At 33.6% G+C, this 19,796-nt stretch overlaps 1 protein-coding gene across 3 annotated transcripts in view; it reads left to right on the top strand.

Moving 5' to 3' along the window:
• The window catches only part of SMAD4 (SMAD family member 4), a 52,535-nt gene that overhangs the window by 8,738 nt on the left and 24,001 nt on the right, over window positions 1–19,796 (top strand). For all 3 annotated transcript variants that reach the window (XR_011966415.1, XM_072606025.1, XM_072606026.1), the window contains exons 2-8: window positions 7,885–8,269; window positions 8,966–9,140; window positions 9,482–9,511; window positions 12,994–13,206; window positions 16,703–16,822; window positions 16,916–17,032; window positions 17,812–17,862. Coding sequence is in view for 2 of the 3 variants with exons in the window: in XM_072606025.1 (XP_072462126.1) it covers window positions 8,021–8,269; window positions 8,966–9,140; window positions 9,482–9,511; window positions 12,994–13,206; window positions 16,703–16,822; window positions 16,916–17,032; window positions 17,812–17,862 (955 nt within the window). In the remaining variant the exon portion in view is untranslated. The remainder of the gene's footprint in view (window positions 1–7,884; window positions 8,270–8,965; window positions 9,141–9,481; window positions 9,512–12,993; window positions 13,207–16,702; window positions 16,823–16,915; window positions 17,033–17,811; window positions 17,863–19,796) is intronic.

Here is a 19,796-nt window from a genome sequence, read left to right as displayed (position 1 = left end):
ATTGAATCCATTGAAATAATTGAATACTTGATAAAAGTATGGAAAGAAGAGAAAAGATGAAGGACAACTATTTGGACATTCATTCACAATTAAAGGGACACTGGATGGATGACATTCCAGGAAAATAAGAGCAAGTCATCAGACAGGTAGGAGAATGAAGCAAGAATATTGTCACAAACATCTAGATAATAGAGTCTAGTTAGGAGGGGAAAAAGAATGATGACCCTGAAAGTCAAGAAAGATGAGAATTTAGAAGAGTCCATAGGGCAGTTAAAAGATTGTTAGTAATTTAGAATTCATTGGTTTCATTTGAGTAATGAGGTTGAAAGCCAAATTGCAGTGATTTTAGTAGAAGAGAGTCTGAGGAAAGGAGGTGGGGGCAACTAGTGAATATGACTTTTTCTAGGAGTTTGGCTGAGAAAGGAAAGAGAGATACAGTATTAGTGATGTGAAACACTTTTACATTTGTTGATTGTAGTTTTTCATTTGAAAACTGTTGATATAATTTGCCACTGATTGAGGTACAATTCTTAGACTTCTCAGATTATGTCAATTTCCTATAAATTTTTTTATATCTGACTTACTCAAGACATTTGCAAAGATTTTTTTCCCAGTATTAATTATATATAGCTTAACTGTATTTAAAAGTTGTTTTATCTTATAATTTCCTCTATTCTTTGATTATAAATTTTTCTGCCACCTGTAATTATAAAAGAAAATTAGACATTCTATCCCTTATTTATTTCCTAGTGCCTTTAAAATGTATGACACATAAAATTCAGACAAAATATATTTACTTTCTCAGGGTCATTTACACTTAAAGTTTTGGGAGAATTGTTCATGAATATAGAATATAAACAGAAACAATTCATAAGTTAGTTAATTCTTCCCTACCATTGACATTGTTATTGAGTCTTCAGTGACGAAAGAAACATATAAAGTTAAAATTGGAAAGGGTTCTCAGAAGTCATGAATTTAGTTCTTTTATTTTACAGATGAAATTGGAGTGATATGTTGGCTTTATTTTCCCCTAGAAATGTTTGGCCTTTGAGAGCAAGGATTGTCTTGAGTCTCCATAAAATCCGGAGTGGTGCCATAGAGATAGTGGCTGGTTCTTAAAATATTAGTTATTGTATATATGTATATATTTTTTTTAAATGTGTGTCCCTTGTTATAAGGAACAGAGTATTTAGAATCAAGATATTCTTTTTTTTTCTTTTTGATTTGGATCTGTTATTTCATTGATTAAATTCCCAGTAAGTTCATTTCACTCTACTGATGAACATTTGTATTCAGCAATTTTTATAGAGTTAACCTGGAGTTATCTTCTTTGCTTAGGACATCCCTGGAGTGCGGTCTTTTGACTGAGTCCAAGTTTTTTACCGAATAAATTCTTTTATTAAGGTGATTTGTTCTGTTAAGTTCGGATTCAGTCAAAGGTCTGCACTTGAGGAACTTGAGGGCCACATGTGGCCTTGAGGCCCTCAGGTTCCCTCCCCTTCTCATAACCAGCATTGTTCAGAGGTGGGGCAGGAACTCACATTTTACTGAAGTGTCTATTTCAACATTATTGTTATAAATAAAATTAAAAGACACCTAAGCCATGGCTCAGGTGAAATATAGCTGAGAAATTCTCTTTAGAATATCAGAGGAATTGGCATAAGTGGTTTCATTACATACCCAAAGGTAAGATATATTTCTTGGGGCAATTCATCACATCTTGCAGTCCGTAAAATGATCATAATCAGATTGCTTTTCAGATATTTAATTGTTGTTATTTTAATTGCCAACATTTGTTGGGGATGATGCAAAAGAATGTTAAAGTAGAGTACTTATATGAAGAACTTTATTGGATTCTCCAAATTAAGTCAACACATATTTTGACTTTAGCTTGAAAGTGGGTGTAGTGGAAGATGGCAAAAATTCTGGAAAATGTTGTTTGTTTAAGCTATTGGAAAGTGGCTAAAGGCCTGTCAATTACTCTGAAACTCTGTGCTTTTGTATTGTTTTCTCCCAGAAGAGATATGGAAATAACTGAGTGTGAAGCATCTAGTGACAAAAAATGAAATCAGCTATATCCTAAGAGGCAAGAAGTGACAACCTTTGAATGTAGCCATCATTTTGAAACACCTTGTCTATGTAGAGTCAAATCATGGAGCAAAGGTCAGAGTAATAATGCTGCACTAGAAAGAAAAGAGGATAAAAAGAGAAGTCACTGAACTCTAGCACCGACCTGGTTAAACAAGCTTTTGAAGCTGAAAGATTGGGAATGTCTAAGAGAAATTTATGCAAAGTAATTGCCATAGTGAGGCCAAAAGTTCTGGGAACTGCCTTAACCAAAACATGTTTAATATTCTTGCTTAGCAAGTAGTTAAGGATGATGAGTTAGAACAAAAACTCCTTTTCTTGTAATATCTTTTATGTTTTATTGATAATTTTTTTACTTGAATCATTTCCATATATTTCCCATACTCTAAAGAAAAAGAGTTAAATGAAAATGAATACATAACCTAGAAATAAAGGGAGATATAAGAAAATTAGAACATGGAACAAATCAGCTATCAGACTTACGGGTAGGAGAACAATTTATGAATAAGCAAGAGATAGAGAGTATTGTGAGGTGTAAAATGGATACTTTCAGTTACATCAAATTAAAAAGTTTTTTGTATGAATAAAATCAATGTAGCCAAGATTAGAAGGAAAACAAAATTGGGAGAAATTTTTTATAAGTAGTTTTTCGCACTGTTTAAATATATGAAGAACTTTGTCAGATGTATCCCAATTGATAAATGGCAGTTTTTTGATGAAGAAGTCACAACTATATATAATCATATGAAAAATATGTTCTGAATCACAATTGATTAGAGAAATGCAAATTAAAATAATTTTGAGATATCTTAGACTTACCAGCTTGGCTAAAATGATAGAAGGGAAAAGTGACAAATGTTGGAGGAGATATGGAAAAATTAGGGCACCACATTGTTGGTGGAACTGTGAACTGATCTAACCATTTTGGAGAGTAATCTAGAATTATGCCCAAGGAATTATAAAACTGTATGTACCATTTGATCCAACATTACCACTTTTCTGTTTCCTAAGGTGATTAGGGAAAAAGGAAAAGAATTTATATGTTCTTGAGAGCTTGAAATTTTCTGACCTACTCCACCATCTTCCCAGAATCCTCTCCCTATGTGTTGTAAAATATTTATATTAGCTGTTCTTGTGGCAAAGAACTGGAAATTGAGGGGATGACTGTCAATTGGGGAATGCTCAGACAAATTGTGTTGTAGGATTGTGATGGAAGGAGCTGGTTGATTTTAGAAAAACATGAAAAGATTTGCGTGAAAAATGAAGAGCCAAGAGAATGTTGTACATGACAACAACCATATTATTCTCTAAGAACAGTTTTGAATGAGTAAGTCATTTTAAGTATTATAAATACTCAGTTCAACTGCAAAGGACTTTAAAGGAAGATGATCCTTATCGAGAGAAAGAACTAACGAATAGAAGTATGTGTAATGTATAACACACAGATACACACACACGCAGGCACTTGCATGTGTGCTAGTGATAACGTTCTCTAGGACAAGGTAGAGAGAGAGGGGAACATAAAGTGCATAGTAGAGAGTAAAAGAAAACTTAGAAGAAAGCACAGAAAAAGTGAAGTAGCTTTGAAAATGATGTGTAATATTTATTTCATATAGTTTTCAAAAAAGTAAGCTGTAAAATGGAAATTCATGGTTTTATATTGAATCCACTATATTGTGTTTGTGTACATGGAAATTTTTTGTGTTTTTGTATTTAAGTTCAAAATGAATAAAAAATTTTTAAAAAGCAAAAGGTTTAAGCATAGTCAATAGATAACTCTACCTGATGCAACTTTACACATCCAAAGTCTTCTCATCACTCTCATGAAAAAAGTGTGATGCATATATTCTCATCTCTGTTGCAATAACTTTGTTGTTCTTTTTTCCTCAGATCTCTTCCCATTCCAGTCCATCTGCGTCTCAGCTGTCAAAATGATCTTCTATGGCACTGGTCTTGACCATGTCATTTCCTTTTTCAGTAAACTCCAGTGGCTTCCACTCTCACTTCCAGTTTCGAGTATCAAATCCTCTTGACACTCAAAAGCTTTTCATAACCTGTCCTCCTCCAGTCTTCTTATTCAGTACTGCCACATGTGTGCCTCCTCCCCCAATGTATTCTTTGATCCAGTGATACCTTGAACCACACAGTCCATCTTCCAACTGAACATTTTCACTAGCTGTCCTCCAGGCCTAGAATTCTCTCCTTCCTCATCCATGTTTCTTTGTTTCCTTCAAGTCCTAGCAAAAATCTTATTTTTTGTAAGAAGCCTTCCTTCTTCCTTAATGGTAGTGCTGCCTCTCCTCTGTTGATTTATTTCCATTTTGTCCCATGTCTGTCTTACTTGTATGTGGTTGTTTGCAGGTTATCTCCCTGTTTAGACTATTACCCCTTTTTCATTGGAATAGTGAAGAACTTTGAATGTGGAATGTTCATATGTTAGCAGGTACACAATATCTATTGGTTATACTTAACTCTTTTTCTTTAGGGGATGGGAAATATAAAACAAAAATAAACAAAATAAAAAGCTCCATGAGATGAGAGTGTTCATTTTCCTCTTTTTGCTTTCCTCAGTATTCACATGGTATCTGCTACACAAGGAGCTCTTTGGTTGATTTTTCAGGGCCAATGTTTGCATTTATTTATATTTATACAGTTTTTGGACAAACTCCTTTTCAAAAAAACACTATAGAACAGTTAGAAAACTTAGTTGGACTATGACTGCAAATAAATACTAAGAATTTTGTCTTACAGGTTGTTAAAAATAAAAAGTATGACTTTGTATTGGAGGAAGCTAGGTGGTGCATACCGTTGATGGAGTGTTGGACGTAGAGCCAGGAAGACATGAAATCAAATCCAGCCTCAGTCACTCAGTAGCTTTATGATCCTGGTTGGGCAAGTCTGCCTGTTTCTTTGCAAAATAGGGGTGATAATAACACTTATCTCCCAGGATTGTTGTGAGAATAAAACAAGATAATATTTATAAAGTGCTTTGCAAACCTTAAAGCACTGTCTGAATGCCAGATATTATTAAAAACAATTGAGAAAATGAGCAAGCATAGAACTTGCAATAAGGATAGTTAAGCTTAGTCATCCTACTTGCCATAATAGGTGAAACGTACATGGAAACATCTGTAATAGAACCAAGCTGCTAGTATTTTTCAGTGTCCTTTGCCCTCAGTAGCAATATTAGAACCAATATATTTGGACACAGCATTTCAGACATAGAGGTGGTTATGTGATTGAAGTGGAAATGGTCTTAAGAAGATGAAGTTGGCAAGTGGATACTGTGGAGGTGCCACGATTTAAAAAGTATATCATGAGGAAGATCTGAAAGGTGAAGGAAGGAAGAAGTCGTGATGACTATTTGTTTACCAAAAAATTTTAAAGTCTTATAAAGATATTAGCATCTAGCTGCCTATATTTTTGCTTTGTGCCTATATGCCTGCTTTGTCTGTAAAATCTTTAGTGAGCCGTCCTTCCATTGAAACCATTGTCACCAAAGACAGAGACTGAGAAAGTTTTGCATTGATGTTTCTCAGCAGATCATATCTTTATGGTGACATAACTGATAGTTGTAGTTTCTACTGTGTTTCTTTATTGATCTTGAGAAAGGCTTTGCTCAGACAAGGTGTCTCTTGGGCCAAAGTTGTATAAGTCTCCATAACAGATGTTTTTACAGATAGTACTTTGTTGCACTAAGTATTGACATTTGGACAAAATATTAAACAAGGTGAAAATGTTCACCAAATGTATTTGTCTTGGGAAGGTGTCTTATACAAATTCCAAACAAAGTATGGTGATACTCTTCGATTGTTATTCTTCACAGATGACATCTTCATATCCTGGAGCCTTGGAACATGGCTCTTCAGAAATTTGTAATAATGTAGAAGATTTGTGCTAGATGTATGTCCCATTACGTTAATCCTTATATCTCTATCTGTCTATCTATGAGAAGTACTAGATATGAGTAATGATCTAGGCCCAGGATTATTTAAGGGGAGGTCAGACATGATCGGCAAATGGAAAACTGAAAGTATGGCACAATAAATACATCACGTGCCATTTGAAAAGCAATTTTTTGACCCTAGTATTCTTTGGGTGATGTTATACATATATATATATCTTTTTGACCCTAGTATTCTTTGGGTGATGTTATACATATATATATATCTTTAAATTAAAGGCTATAATAATCTCAAGAGAACTAAAATTACAAACGCCGTAGGTCAGTGGTAAGATACATGATACAGATCAGAATGTGTATCATCCTTCATGTTGTAAGTGATGGCATGAGTACATGGAGTGGGTTGCAAATGACACTCTAAAGTCAGTGTAAGACTGTAGGAAGAGAAGTCTTATAGTAAGAATGAAAAAAAACTGAATGGATTGTCCAAGTAATAACATTGTTACTTTTTAGATACCAAAAGAGTAAGAGGAAAGCCTTGAAACTAGCAGTAACTAACAAGGTTGGAGGGTCTGTGTTGTGTATTAGTATAAACACTAAACCCTGATCACATCAAAGATCCAAGTGTATGCCCTTGTTTCTTGTACATAAAATTTTGAAGAATTTGGGATTTTTTTCCTTTGAAATGGTTGTTGTATTGATAGCTAGTAAACATCGTGTGGTGGTAGTTAATTTTTGTTTTCCAGTGAAATTTCTCTTTTGTTTTAAGCTAAGAAAAAAATAAATGATAAACTTATGCCTAGTGGTTATCTTTTTTTTCTTTTTTAAAAATAAGTTTACATCATCATAGTTTTCCCAAGTAAGTATTCATCCTCCTCTCCCTCCCAGGGAGCTATCCCCTGTAATAAATTGCATTTTTTTTTTTAGCAAGGAAGAAAATCAGCAGAACTAATCAATACTTTGAAAAATTCTGAAAACATGTGATGTGTAACACCTGTGGATCTCCACCTTCAAGAAGTTGGGTTGGGAGTGTCCTTAATATCTCATAATTTGAATCCTTCTGGATCTTTATAATTTTGTTATATTTATTTTTAATTTTCTGGTGGATAGTTCTTTCTGTTTGTTACTGTAGTTACTGTTGTTTTCTTGACTCTGCTTACTTGACTGCATCAGTTCATGTAGATCTTTCCATGTTTCTTTGTATTCATCACACACATCATTTCTTAGGGCACCATAATACTCCATTACATTCAAGTACCTCACTTTGTTTTGCCATTTCCCATTTGATAGGCATCTACTTTGTTTCCAGTTCTTAGCTATTTTAACATGTGCTGCTATAAATATTTGGGAGCATATGGGGGGGTCTTTTTACCATTGGCTTCCTTGGAGTGTAAGTTGTCTCTAGTTCAAAGGGTGTTGAATGATTGGTTATTAGGATTGTATTTAAATCCTGCTCTTCAAATGATTACTAATGTTATTTTTAATGACTTTAAAATGATTGAATTTAATCTTTATTCTTGAGTTGTATTTTATTATTACATCTTTTTTGTTATGATCTTAAGTTTGCCCAACCCCTGCAAAAGACTAATTGAATAAGTTTTATAATAAATACAGTTAATAGTAACAACTTGACAATGTCTTTCTGATATTTAAACATATTACTTTAAAAGCAGCAGGACATTAGAATTATAGTCTAGTGGTCTTTGACTTTAATTTTACAAAACACCTTCAATATCTAAAAGCATCTAAACAAAGATCCCAAATTTTGTAAGATCTAAATTGGAACTTTATGAGAGCACGTTTTATGCTTCCTCACCTTTGCAGCATACTTAGTTAAAAAGAAACAAAAAACAGCTTTACTAATCTCTTGTTCTCTCTCATATTTTTCCTAGGTTATCCTGTATACCACATGTCTGTAACTATTCTGCCTGTGGGTGGCATTAGAATTTGCTCCTTGCTGCCTGAACACTATCAACATTGCTTTAGGAATTTTGGACTTATTTGATTCAAAAGAAAAAGTAGTAACAAATGGACAATATGTCTATTACTAATACACCCACAAGTAATGATGCCTGTCTGAGCATTGTTCATAGTTTGATGTGCCATAGACAAGGTGGAGAAAGTGAAACATTTGCAAAAAGAGCAATTGAAAGTTTGGTAAAGAAGTTGAAGGAGAAGAAGGATGAATTGGATTCTTTAATAACAGCTATAACTACAAATGGCGCCCATCCCAGCAAATGTGTCACAATACAGAGGACATTGGATGGCAGGCTTCAGGTTAGTCTAATACAACAACCTAGTCTACAGCCTTACTCTTGTCTCTTTAGGGTGATTGATTTTCTATTCCTGTTATTACTTTATTTTCTTAATGTAAGTTCTTCCTAAGATGTATTTATTACTATAGAATAAATTGTTTGGTTCTCCTACTTCAAATACTGTTCCACTGAAAGACTAAAAGTTACAGGAATATATGCAAAGAAGATACTTTATACTATGAATTAAAATTGAATTAAAATGAATTTTTAAAATTTTTTTAAAAAAATCTTGTTTTTCTTTACTGTGTGTCTTAATATGTTAGTAAATGTTAGTATGTTAGTAAAAAAAAAAAAACCCAACATACATCTAGCACTTGTATTATATTGAAAACCAGAAAACTTTTTCCTCCTCTTTAACTTATAGACCAAGGAATTTAATATTAAGTTCATTTCACAGTCTTAGATGTTTTTATGAATAGTTTATTTCATGAGATAATAAAAGTAGATATTTTTATGTCATAATGTCTGTTTACCATTCAGTGAATTGTTTACTGTTCAGATTTTATAGGTAGACTAATCTTAGCCAGTCTTTTAAGCCTAAAACTTCTCTAGGAGCATTATGGAATCTATTATCTTCTTGAATTTATATTTCAGTACTTTAGAAAATTTCAAAATTTATAGTTATGATACACATTTTACTTATTTTAAAACTTCTTAGGTGGCTGGTCGGAAAGGTTTCCCTCATGTTATATATGCTCGTCTCTGGAGGTGGCCTGATCTTCACAAAAATGAACTTAAACATGTGAAGTACTGTCAGTACGCTTTTGACCTAAAATGTGATAGTGTTTGTGTGAATCCATATCATTATGAAAGAGTTGTATCACCTGGCATTGGTAGGTAGACTGATCTTTTACTGATGAAATTATTTGTCAAAAGATTTAATCTTTAGTTAATGATTGTAAGGTTAAAGCTATCTCAGTTGTGAATCAAAAAAATAGTTTTTATGTAATGTTTAGTTATTTCAAAAGAATCCATATTATTTAAATTTTTGAAACTTTATTTTTCAGAATAAGATTGTCTTATTGTAATTATAGTTGAATATGTATTTGGTGTTCAGTTTTGGTATTGTGATACATGATTATGGGTTTTCAGATTTATTGTCTGGTTCCATGGTGATAACATCTTTTCCTCCTTTTTTTCCACCTCTACTGTCCTCTCCCCTTTTCAAATTAAGATCTCTCAGGATTGACACTGCAAAGTTCTGGTAGGTAATCTGTTTTTAATAATTGTCTCTAGTTTCTATATTCCCCCCCCCAGTTTGGTATTAGTTTTTTTGTTATTAATATAGTAATATTATGTATTGTAATATTAATATTATAATATTAACAGAAACCTATTCTTTAAATTTATTTTGGATGCATCATTTGGGAAAAAAAGGGTTGAACCATTTAAAGTTACCTATTTGTCATCTTTGTTTGAATTGTCCTTAATCATTTACCAGTATTGAGAACCCATACAAAGATTCTGTAAAGCAGTATGACAAAAGAATGCCCATAGATGTGATTAGGCAAAGGGAAGGTTGATTTTAGGATTGAAGTTTAATGAATTAACAGGAATGTCACAGTACTACTTTTGGAAGAACTCTCAAGTAGTAGTAGTTTTAAGAGGGAATAACCATTTTTCCAGTGAAAACCAACCAGAATATTGCATCCTTAGAAATCACTTAGAAATATCTATAGAATTGATGCCTTAGTTTCTGTTTTCCAAAATAGCAGATAATATATTCATCATCATGTTTGATTTAAAATTTTAATTAAAATCAAACATTTTACTAAGTCAGTACTGATCCCATTTTAGAAAAAGCTAGTGTTAATCAGGAAAGTTAATCATAAAATTACTTGGGTTGTCTATAATTACTATCTTAATGGCTGTGGCTGTTCATGGCTTGATTTATTGTTTTGTTGAGTTTCTAGACTTAAGAAAGTGGTGATAATACTGATTAAACTTAAAAATGGATCCTGGGCACATTTTTATTTTTTAGAGACCTTTACCAACACACCCTTAACCTGTTACCTGTCGGTAGAAAAATTGAAACACATAGGGGCCATGTTTTCCCTAGGGCTATAGAATGAATCATTTTTGAGTTATTGTTATGATTAGTAAGTGAATTTTGCTTTAAGAACTGAAGTTTATTTGCTTTTGAGCCTGTTGCTAATGATGTGGTCACATGAATCAGTTAAATTTATACAAATAAATTTCTCTCTTCATGAGGATTATACTTCTCCAGTCAGAAGTACTTGTATCACTTAATATAATTCTGAGCGTGTTGTAAGTAATTGCATTTTGGTCATTCATGTTATAAATGTGTTTTGTTATTCTAGGAAAGATTGGGCAAGTATGGGTAATTTAGAACGGTATGATGTTCTGATGGTGGCTCATTATTATTTCTTGTGAAATGGGAGAAATCTGGAGTTAGAATCAGAAGTGGCATAAAGACCTTCCTGCCACTTACTAGCTATGTTTTTGCTTTACTTCTCAGAGCCCCCACTTCCTCATTATCAAGTTATATAATGATGTATACTAACTTATCTCATAAGATTGTTGTGAGAAGGGAAAAAGTACTTTAAAATCCTTAATGTGCTGTATAAGTGAATGAGATATGTACCTTGGATTTCTCTGGTGCTGGGAATTCCAGATGTGGAAACTTCCTTTACCTTTGTAGGTGGACAACTCATTTGTAATTTATAAGTTGCCTGGGGGCATTGAATTTAAGTAACTTGACCTTGGCGTAGGAAAGCCAAACAGGAAGGCAGGTTTTGGTTTTGCTAATTCCAAAGTTCACTTATCCCAATCTGCCTGTCTAAGCATTTTATCTTTGTATTTTCTGAAAAAATCCTTCCATCTCCTCAAAGAGATATCTTAACTTTTTTACTGACCAGGAGCCAACCATCTACCATGTTACCCATTATAAATGCATTGTGCCCATGTAGAGGACTTTAATAGCTTTGAGGTTACATGCCTTAGATTTTTCAGATATACTCCCTAGCCGCCACCGTGGTGTGTGATGATAGTGAATGGAAGGACATAGACATCACTCACCAATTTGTTTTTATCATTTATAGAGCAGGAAACTTTTGGATGTCTCACAAGTTATTCATGTTATACTGTACTTTGCCTCCCTCTAGCGTTGGTCCTCTAAATGTTGCCGTCTGTGTCTCCTTTCCTCAAAGAACACATAAATCTTCCAGACCTGAACGAAGAAATTTAAAGACCATTCCATTTAGCTTCTCCTCTGAGATTTCATTGGCTGACTTGCTTCAGCATACTATCTAGCTGAATCATTAGTGCCTATATATAGTTTTCATGTACCTAAATTATAATTATCAAAGGGGAAATCTGGTGAAGACATTACAGATGTGAGATGCTGTTCTACCTCAGTTTTGTTAACTTACCAAGATAAGTTCCTTCTATACTCCTTTTGGAAAATTATGACAGTGTAGCTATGGGTACACCTTGTCTTATACAGCAGTATTTCATTCAGACCTGCCACCCCTCACAGTACCCTTTAATCTTCTCTGTGATATAGATTTCCATTCCTTCCTTTCTTAGGTTTTAGGGTGGAGACAATTCTTGATGGGAAAAGAATGGCCCTGAGAGGGAAAAGTAGGGCAAATTTGCATCTTAAAAGAATTTTAAATCTGAATGTGTGTGGGAAATGTGATCTAAAGATTCAAAAACTAGATACCCTGTTTAGCTCTTCTTTTATTTTTTTTGAAAGAACATCTAGGGAGCTATTTTTCATTGAATTGTTCATAATACCCATAAGTTTATCATTACTGTATCTAGCTTCTAGGAGGAGTTATTGGTTTGACCCCTCTATTTTGTATATAGAGGTTATATGATTCCCAGAGAGTGTGCTGGTAAATGTTTAATAACTGGTTCTGCAAAGTAAGCACCATATTTAAGTTTAGTCCACATTAATAACATATTTTCTGTCACTTTTTATAAGTCTCGACAATCAACAGAACAATAAATCAAGCCCTGATTTATACCATTTCCAAGATATAAATGCTCACATCGAAAACTTAACATTTGACTCAGTGGTTGGCCTGGCTCTAGTGCACCTCTGCAGTAGTGATAGCTGAAGTTCTTTAGGTTTAAAGAAAAAAAAGTTAGCCGTTTGTAACTTTATTTGACATAGAGCTATCAGGTGTTAACATTACCTGTCTTCTCCAGTAAATAATAAAGCAAAGAATTATAACTATACATTTCTCTCCCTGGATGTGGCTTGAAAAATTGGGCTTTGCAGCTGGAAGAAGAAAAAATGTTTTCCCAAAATTTGGCTTGTGTCACTATAACACTTAAACATATTATTCTCATGATGGTAGTTGCAAGTCAATTAATTAGTTAAATATAGGGTTTTTTTGTTGCTCAGGAATCTAAAAGTTGCTTTAATGGTATTTATCATTGTAGTGCTGGATCACAGCTTACAGTGCTGTACCTTTAAGACAATAAGAAGCTTCAGGGTATCCCAAAGATTAGGCAGATAATCTATACATTGGTGATACCTGAGGCTTTCCTATATTCAAAGAAATAAGTAATAATAAAGTAATTTCCCCTGAGTTTCCTAATTGGGATTAGGATTTTCCTAATTAGGATTAGGAATTTAGTAAATTTTTTTTAATGCTTATTAAATTGTTTATTTTATTTTGAAAGGATTTTAAACTTGTTTAATTTTTAATTCAGCTCCATCAAGTATGTTGGTGAAGGACGAGTACGTTCATGACTTTGAGGGACAACCATCATTGTCCACTGAAGGACATTCAATTCAAACCATACAGCATCCACCGAGTAACCGTGCATCTTCAGAGACATACACCAACCCAGCCATGTTAGCTCCATCTGAGTCTAACACAACCAGCACCACTAACTTTCCCAACATTCCTGTGGCTTCCACAAGTGAGTGATATACAAAATGAGGAATCAGCAAATACAAATCACCTAACTTAGACTGGTATATATTCCATGTGAAGTCCAAGAAATTAAAATGAAAGAATTGCCATGGTGTCCTAAGTGCTTGCCCACCTAACAAACGTTTATTATTAGTCTATGCATTGGTCCTGGAAAATAAATTGAAATTTATAATATAGCCAAAGGTATTTATAAATATTAGTAAGACTATATGTGACGTTTGAATATTGAATTATAGCTTTGTGTTAGTGAACCTATTATTATAATATATAACGTTGTAGGCAGGGTGTTAAGAAGTCTCAGGATTTTAAACATGTTCTTTTAAAGAACTGTTCAAAGCTGTTAACTGTTTAGATTTTTTATTTATGATTACAGAAATATTAACATTGAACTAGTCCAGTGATCAAATTTGCTTTTTATTATTATGTGGGAAAAATCCTGATTACTCAGTAATGTATATCAGCAGGGATCTCAGCTCTCTTGAGAAATACACTTGAGAAAAATCTAGATGATTTTGACAGATTTGTGAAATACAGGTACCTCCTCTGTAGGTTATATCCTATAAAACTGAATGTAAAACGAAATTCTCTTTACATTTAATTCTGTACTCACACTAATTCTGTCTTAAGAATGGGAAATGATAAATGATGATGGAACTTACAGGACTGACTTATGACTAAGAGCATGGCCACAGCAGTTTAAACTATGTTCATGTAGCTGCTTTGCAGTTAGCGTCGCTGCAGTTTGTTTGCCAGCAGTGGTAGAGCCAAGGAAAGAGCACATCATTTAAGCATCATGCGTCCCTCTGTTAGAGGCCAATGATTCTCTGGCAGGACAGAAAGCAAAAAAATAAATAAATAAACTGATGTTTAGAGTTAATAAGGGGCTAAAATGCTGTACTTTTGAGTTTTCAGGTAACATTGAGTTTGGTCCCACTCTAGCAAGTCCAGTAATTCACTTCTGTCGTGGGGGTTGCTATATACTGAAGGAATAGTTTGCACATCTGATCTGCCTAATTCAGAAAATCCTTAAATTGAATTTGCACATACTTAGTTATTGTCAGTCAAATAGTGTTTTATTAAGCCCCTTCTATGTACCACGCACTCTGCTAAGAGCTGGGGATACAAGAAAGGCAAAAAACAGTCCCTCCTTTACAGGAGGTCATTGAAGTTTGCCTCATTCTTATAGTTACTGGAACATAAAAAGCTCAAATATGGAACACTTTGGTTCTAGTTGAGGACTAAAAAATTGCAGTGTGTGAGAAATAGTCACTTTTGCTGACAAACTTTTTTTTAATAGTTTTTCTCCCTGAAACTGCTTGCTTCATAATTGAGTTGATGAATTATATTAAGATAAAAATTCTGGGAATTATAGCAAATAAAGGATGACAAAAACGCTTATGTGAATCTTAAAACAAAAGGTATTTTGATGGAACTTATAAGGAAATAAGAAAATGAGGGGGAAAATTCTCTCTTTCATATACCTAAAATTAATGTAAAATTAAAGCATCCAGATAACAAGTGGTAGCAGGTAGTAGAAATTTTTACCAATTATTTGAACATAAACTTTTTAAGCATTTCAGTTCTTTCTAAATATCGTGTGCACTTCAGTTAGTGTCATTATTGTTATGTACTCTTTCTTTCTGGTGGGAATAGTTGAAGAATTGAGCTTTAAAAGGGAACAAAAGTAGCTTTTTTGCTTAGGTAGATGTAAAACTTTCACATGGATTTTTATTTTTTGTTCAAACTGTTAAAATGTTTCTTTACTTAAAGAAATATTATTTCATTTTATAGGAAGAATATTTTCCTCTTTTTACTTTGTGAATTTAATCTCTTAAGATTGAAGGAATGTTGTTTGTGGCATGGGGAGGGAGAATGTTCTGTGTTTTGACACTTTGAACAATAGGGCCTTTCATTCTCTCCATCTGCTCAGAACTTTGATTTAGTTGAGTAGAAAACACTAGAAGGTAAGAAAATTACAAAAATTAAAGTGCTACTCAAATATGAATGGTAGATTTTTTTTTTGATTCAAGTTTTGAGCCCTTTTTTAGGGCTCCCCTACCCCCTAAAAAGTTTCTAGTACTACACATATTGCAAAGAGTCTTTTTTAAAATCTTTTAATAACCTAGATAGTAAGTTTCATTGTCAAAGCAGACCTGTAGGTTTACATTGTATTTTACTAGGGAAGATGTTCCTGTTGGGGAGGGCATTCCCCTTCCTCTTTTTAGAGAAACCAGTTACCACTGGCACATTCTTTTGGTGGCAGGGAAAGGTAAAATCTTGGTAGGGGTTCTTCAGTATTACAACATCCATCGTCTAGATCAAAATATTTAGGGTAAGGTCCTTTAGGGTAGGAAAAAACCTGTACTGGAAATGACTTCTTTTCAGAAAACGGACACAGAAGAGTACAATTATCTTTTTAATATTGGATTGCTTTAAGCCTAGAAATACAGTAAAATTCCTGAAAAAGAATGAAAAAAAAAGAGGTAGTTCTTTTTTTTCCCTTTTAAATGCACATATCAGCCCTTAAAATAGTCTGGTGTAGTCAGACAGCCATTTAGTTAAAAAGCAGCCCCTATTAGCAACCCCTTGGCACGGAGAGTAAGCCATGATTCGTAATCTCCTTATCTCTCATTAGAAATAATTCCTCTCTTTATCTCTCTCCAAAACTTTGCGACAGCTTCTTAGCAGCTCTGAGTTCACCGATTCCAACAGCTCAGCGTTTTCCCTATAGCCTGACTTCTTCTTCCACTTGTCCCTAGTTTCTATCCCACAACATTAGTGCTAAGCCCAGACTATGCCACTATCACTAATTTAGTACCAGCAGAATATTTAATCCTCCTAATATTCTTTCATAGTTTACCCACCCACTCTGAAACAGAAAGCAAAATCAGAATTTTAGAAGAGTTAATTTGTCAGTTTTCAAAGTGGAAAATTGGCAACTCAATACATAGTTTCTTTGGTCCTGGGACTTTGGAGTTCTATTCAGAAGAGTCCTGAGGAAACTGGAACAGATGGCCAGGTGTGGATCAAGGAGCAAGCTGGCGAGCTTCTAGAGGGGTTATCAGAATGGATCAGGTACGGTGGGTAACGGAGGGACTGGGAGGATTTTTATGGCATTTGGACTATAGTAGTAGTCTTTTTTTTTTTTTTAAAGCATTCTGAATAAATAGGACACCATAAGTTATTCCAGATGTTATATCATGTAAAAACTATCTTTTTTTATCCTACTTCAGACACAAGGAATTGTCTTACTTATGAATTATTTCAGATTCTTGTTCTTTTATTAAATAGCCAAAACAACAGTTAATTTCTAAGGGTTTTCTCTCCCTATGTTTATAGTGCTGATTATTGCTAGAACTTTTTTGTATCCTGAAAGAACAGATAAATTATCGTGTTAAAAAGTAGATCTTTGATCTAATATAGAAAGTCAGTGATACAAATCATTTTTTATTTTATAAATATAAAAATTATTGTTTCTCCAGGTCAGCCTCCCAGTATATTGACAGGCAGCCATAGTGAAGGACTTTTGCAGATAGCTTCAGGACCTCAGCCAGGACAGCAGCAGAATGGATTTACTGCTCAGCCAGCTACTTACCATCATAGTATGTACATGGTTGTTACTGTTCTTTAAAACTCTCAAATTCTTGAGAAAATAGGTAGTATCTAAATTAATCCCTTTGGATCTTAATTTTTAGACAGTACTACCACCTGGACTGGAAGTAGAAGTACAGCATATACGCCTAATATACCTCACCACCAAAATGGTCATCTTCAGCATCATCCGCCTATGCCACCCCATCCTGGACATTACTGTAAGCTGCTTTGGGGATTTTGTTTGTTGGTTTTGATACAGGATGTCTTCTTAACCTTTGCTTCTCAATCGTGAGATTTTTTAAAAATGACTAAAACACCTATAACTTTGTTTTGCTAAACAACTACCTTTTGACTCTTCTTTCTAAGCATTGCTTATTTTTAATAGTTCTAAATTTATGTCCTGTATCAAGACTTACATATTATTTACACTATTAATTTCCATTCATTTTATTGTTTTGTTAATGTTCTTTGTCTTTTTCATATTATTTATATGTATGTTACATATTACCAACTAAATGTTAACATCCTGGGGTGGAAGGGGAGCCTCTGTGCTAGTCATCTGCATAAAATGAGACTTAAGATAAGGACTACCAAGATATATTTCTGCTGCTAGTACAGATTTGATTGAGCATATTTCTAGTGAAGCCCTCAACCAAATATCAGTGAAACCTGAAGGAGTAATTAGGATTAATCTAACAGAATGTGAATAAAATTTAAAAGTTTTGGCAGTTGATTTCTTATCACTCAGTAAACTTATATTTAGAACTGACATTATTTAGATCATTCTTTGTGATAGTCATTAGAAAAAATATAAAGAAAAAAATTCAAATCTCAAAATATTTGCTCAATAATAAAACAAATTCAGTTCTTAGAAATATGTCATTAGCATAGATGATGCTTAAGCATCTTTAGAAGGTTGTACACAGGAAAGGATTATTCAAAGTTTGAGACTATGGGGGAACTTAATGGTGTTGGAATTTTGTTATTGTTTCTCTAGGGCCAGTTCACAATGAGATTGCATTCCAACCTCCTATTTCTAATCATCCTGGTAAGTATATTTCTGAATACATTTGTTTTTATGGCTTTATAAAGGCTTCAGATATATTACACAATAAATAGAAATTTTACCCATCTGCCTTCTGTTAGTGGATATATATTTTTTTCCTTTATGGTAAAGGAATAGTTTCTTAGCTGACATAAATTATCTTCATGACTGCCTTTTTTTAATTCAAAAGAATAGAGAGGAGTAGTTTCTGCAAAATAACTAATGACTAAATGTGTATGACAGGTTAGGCATGGAGAAAAGTTCACAGTAGTGAAGAGCATCTTTCAGAGTAGAATGGAGAGACTGACTATAGTTTAAGAACAAAGAAAGATTTTGAAGTGGTTACTGACAAGCAGAAGAATCTGACATATTTTACTTTCTTAGACTGGATGAGATAGTGGTTTTCTTGAACATCCAAGAAAGTTATCCAACTGGAATTTATGTTGTTTTAAGCTTTATTGATCAAGTTTTATTTAAAGTTTTCTTGCACCACTGTCATTTCTCATTATCTTCCCATCCCTATAACAAAGGGAGTTGAGCAAAACCAATCCATTCAACCATAGAGTCTGACAGCATATGCAAAGTTGGGCACCTATATAGTTCCCCACTTTTGCTGAGAAAGAGATATCTTATCATCTGTCATCTGGATCACTATTGCTAACTAGAACCTATTACTAAATAAAATAAAAATGTTTCCTTTTGAAGAGGTGTAAATACAAATAAATACTTTGAGTGGTACAAGTCTTCAACAGGAATTCATTGTACAATATTGTACATCCCTAACTCAGCCTCTGTGTCAGAATCTCTCCTTTAGCTAGACCCGTAGTCTCCTGAGGCAGCCAACTTCTAGACTTCTTTAAATTGTTCATCTGAGTGATCTAAGCTCTAAGATAAAGCATATGATTTCTGTGAACGGTCTACTTTTTCTCGTAAGCGCAGTATACTTGACTTGCCATTAAATTACTGTCCTTTCCATAAATAGATTTTGAATAGATTCCCAGGTTTCTTTTCTTGTTTGTTTGTTTTGGACTGAACTTTTCATTTGCATAGGGAACTCCTATTTAGGAAACTCTTTACAAATGCAGGTAGACACCTGCTTTGTAGAAGTAGGACTTAGAGATTGGCTTGGGGGGGGCGGGGTACAGGTAGGTCAAGGTATGTGCCACCACCTAATTTTTCTTTTATCTTCAGCCTCATCTAGTTGAAACTAGTACAGAGAATAGTGTGAAATTAGGAGAAGCATTATCTACTCTAGGATCTACTACTAATCAGTTCACCCAGGACTTCATATTTGTAATATTACATTAAACATGTTTAATGTAATATTACATTACATTAAAGAATTAAAGAATATTGGTAATACTAAAAAAGTTGAACTAGATGATCTTTAAGATCCCAGATCCCTTTCAATTTTAAAGGGGTCTATTCAAATAAAATCTATTCTTTGGGGTTAGAATTGCTGAGTAAAAAGATGTACCAGACTTGTATACATGTGTAGACACACACACACATGTACACACACACATATATATACATATGAATGTGTATATATATGTAGATATCTTGTACATAACTTATCTACACTTTGCAGCCAAATTATTTCCTCATCTCCTGATTTCTAATCTACTACATGTAAACATTCCCAGATCTCATTTATCTTTAAGAAGACTTTGCTTAACACTTCCATTCCCTCAAACTGTCATATCATATCCCTCCTCCCTTTCAAACTAGATTTCTTTAAAAAACAAGATGTCATCTACATTGGTTGCCTTCACTTCTTTTCTCTTTCATTTTTCAATTGCTTTTACTCTGATTGGGGCCACTCAGGAGTGTTGCAGGCTGCATTTTATTTTAATTTTTTTTAACTTTATTTTTAATTTTTGACACAGTTTATAACAGATAAAACAATTCAAACTTTTGGTCAGGTGATACTTCTT

This window comes from Notamacropus eugenii, chromosome 4, assembly GCF_028372415.1.
Source record: "Notamacropus eugenii isolate mMacEug1 chromosome 4, mMacEug1.pri_v2, whole genome shotgun sequence".
Taxonomy (NCBI): Eukaryota; Metazoa; Chordata; class Mammalia; order Diprotodontia; family Macropodidae; genus Notamacropus; species Notamacropus eugenii.
The sequence above is the reverse complement of the archived record's forward strand: the minus strand, read 5'-3'. Positions and strand labels throughout refer to the sequence as shown.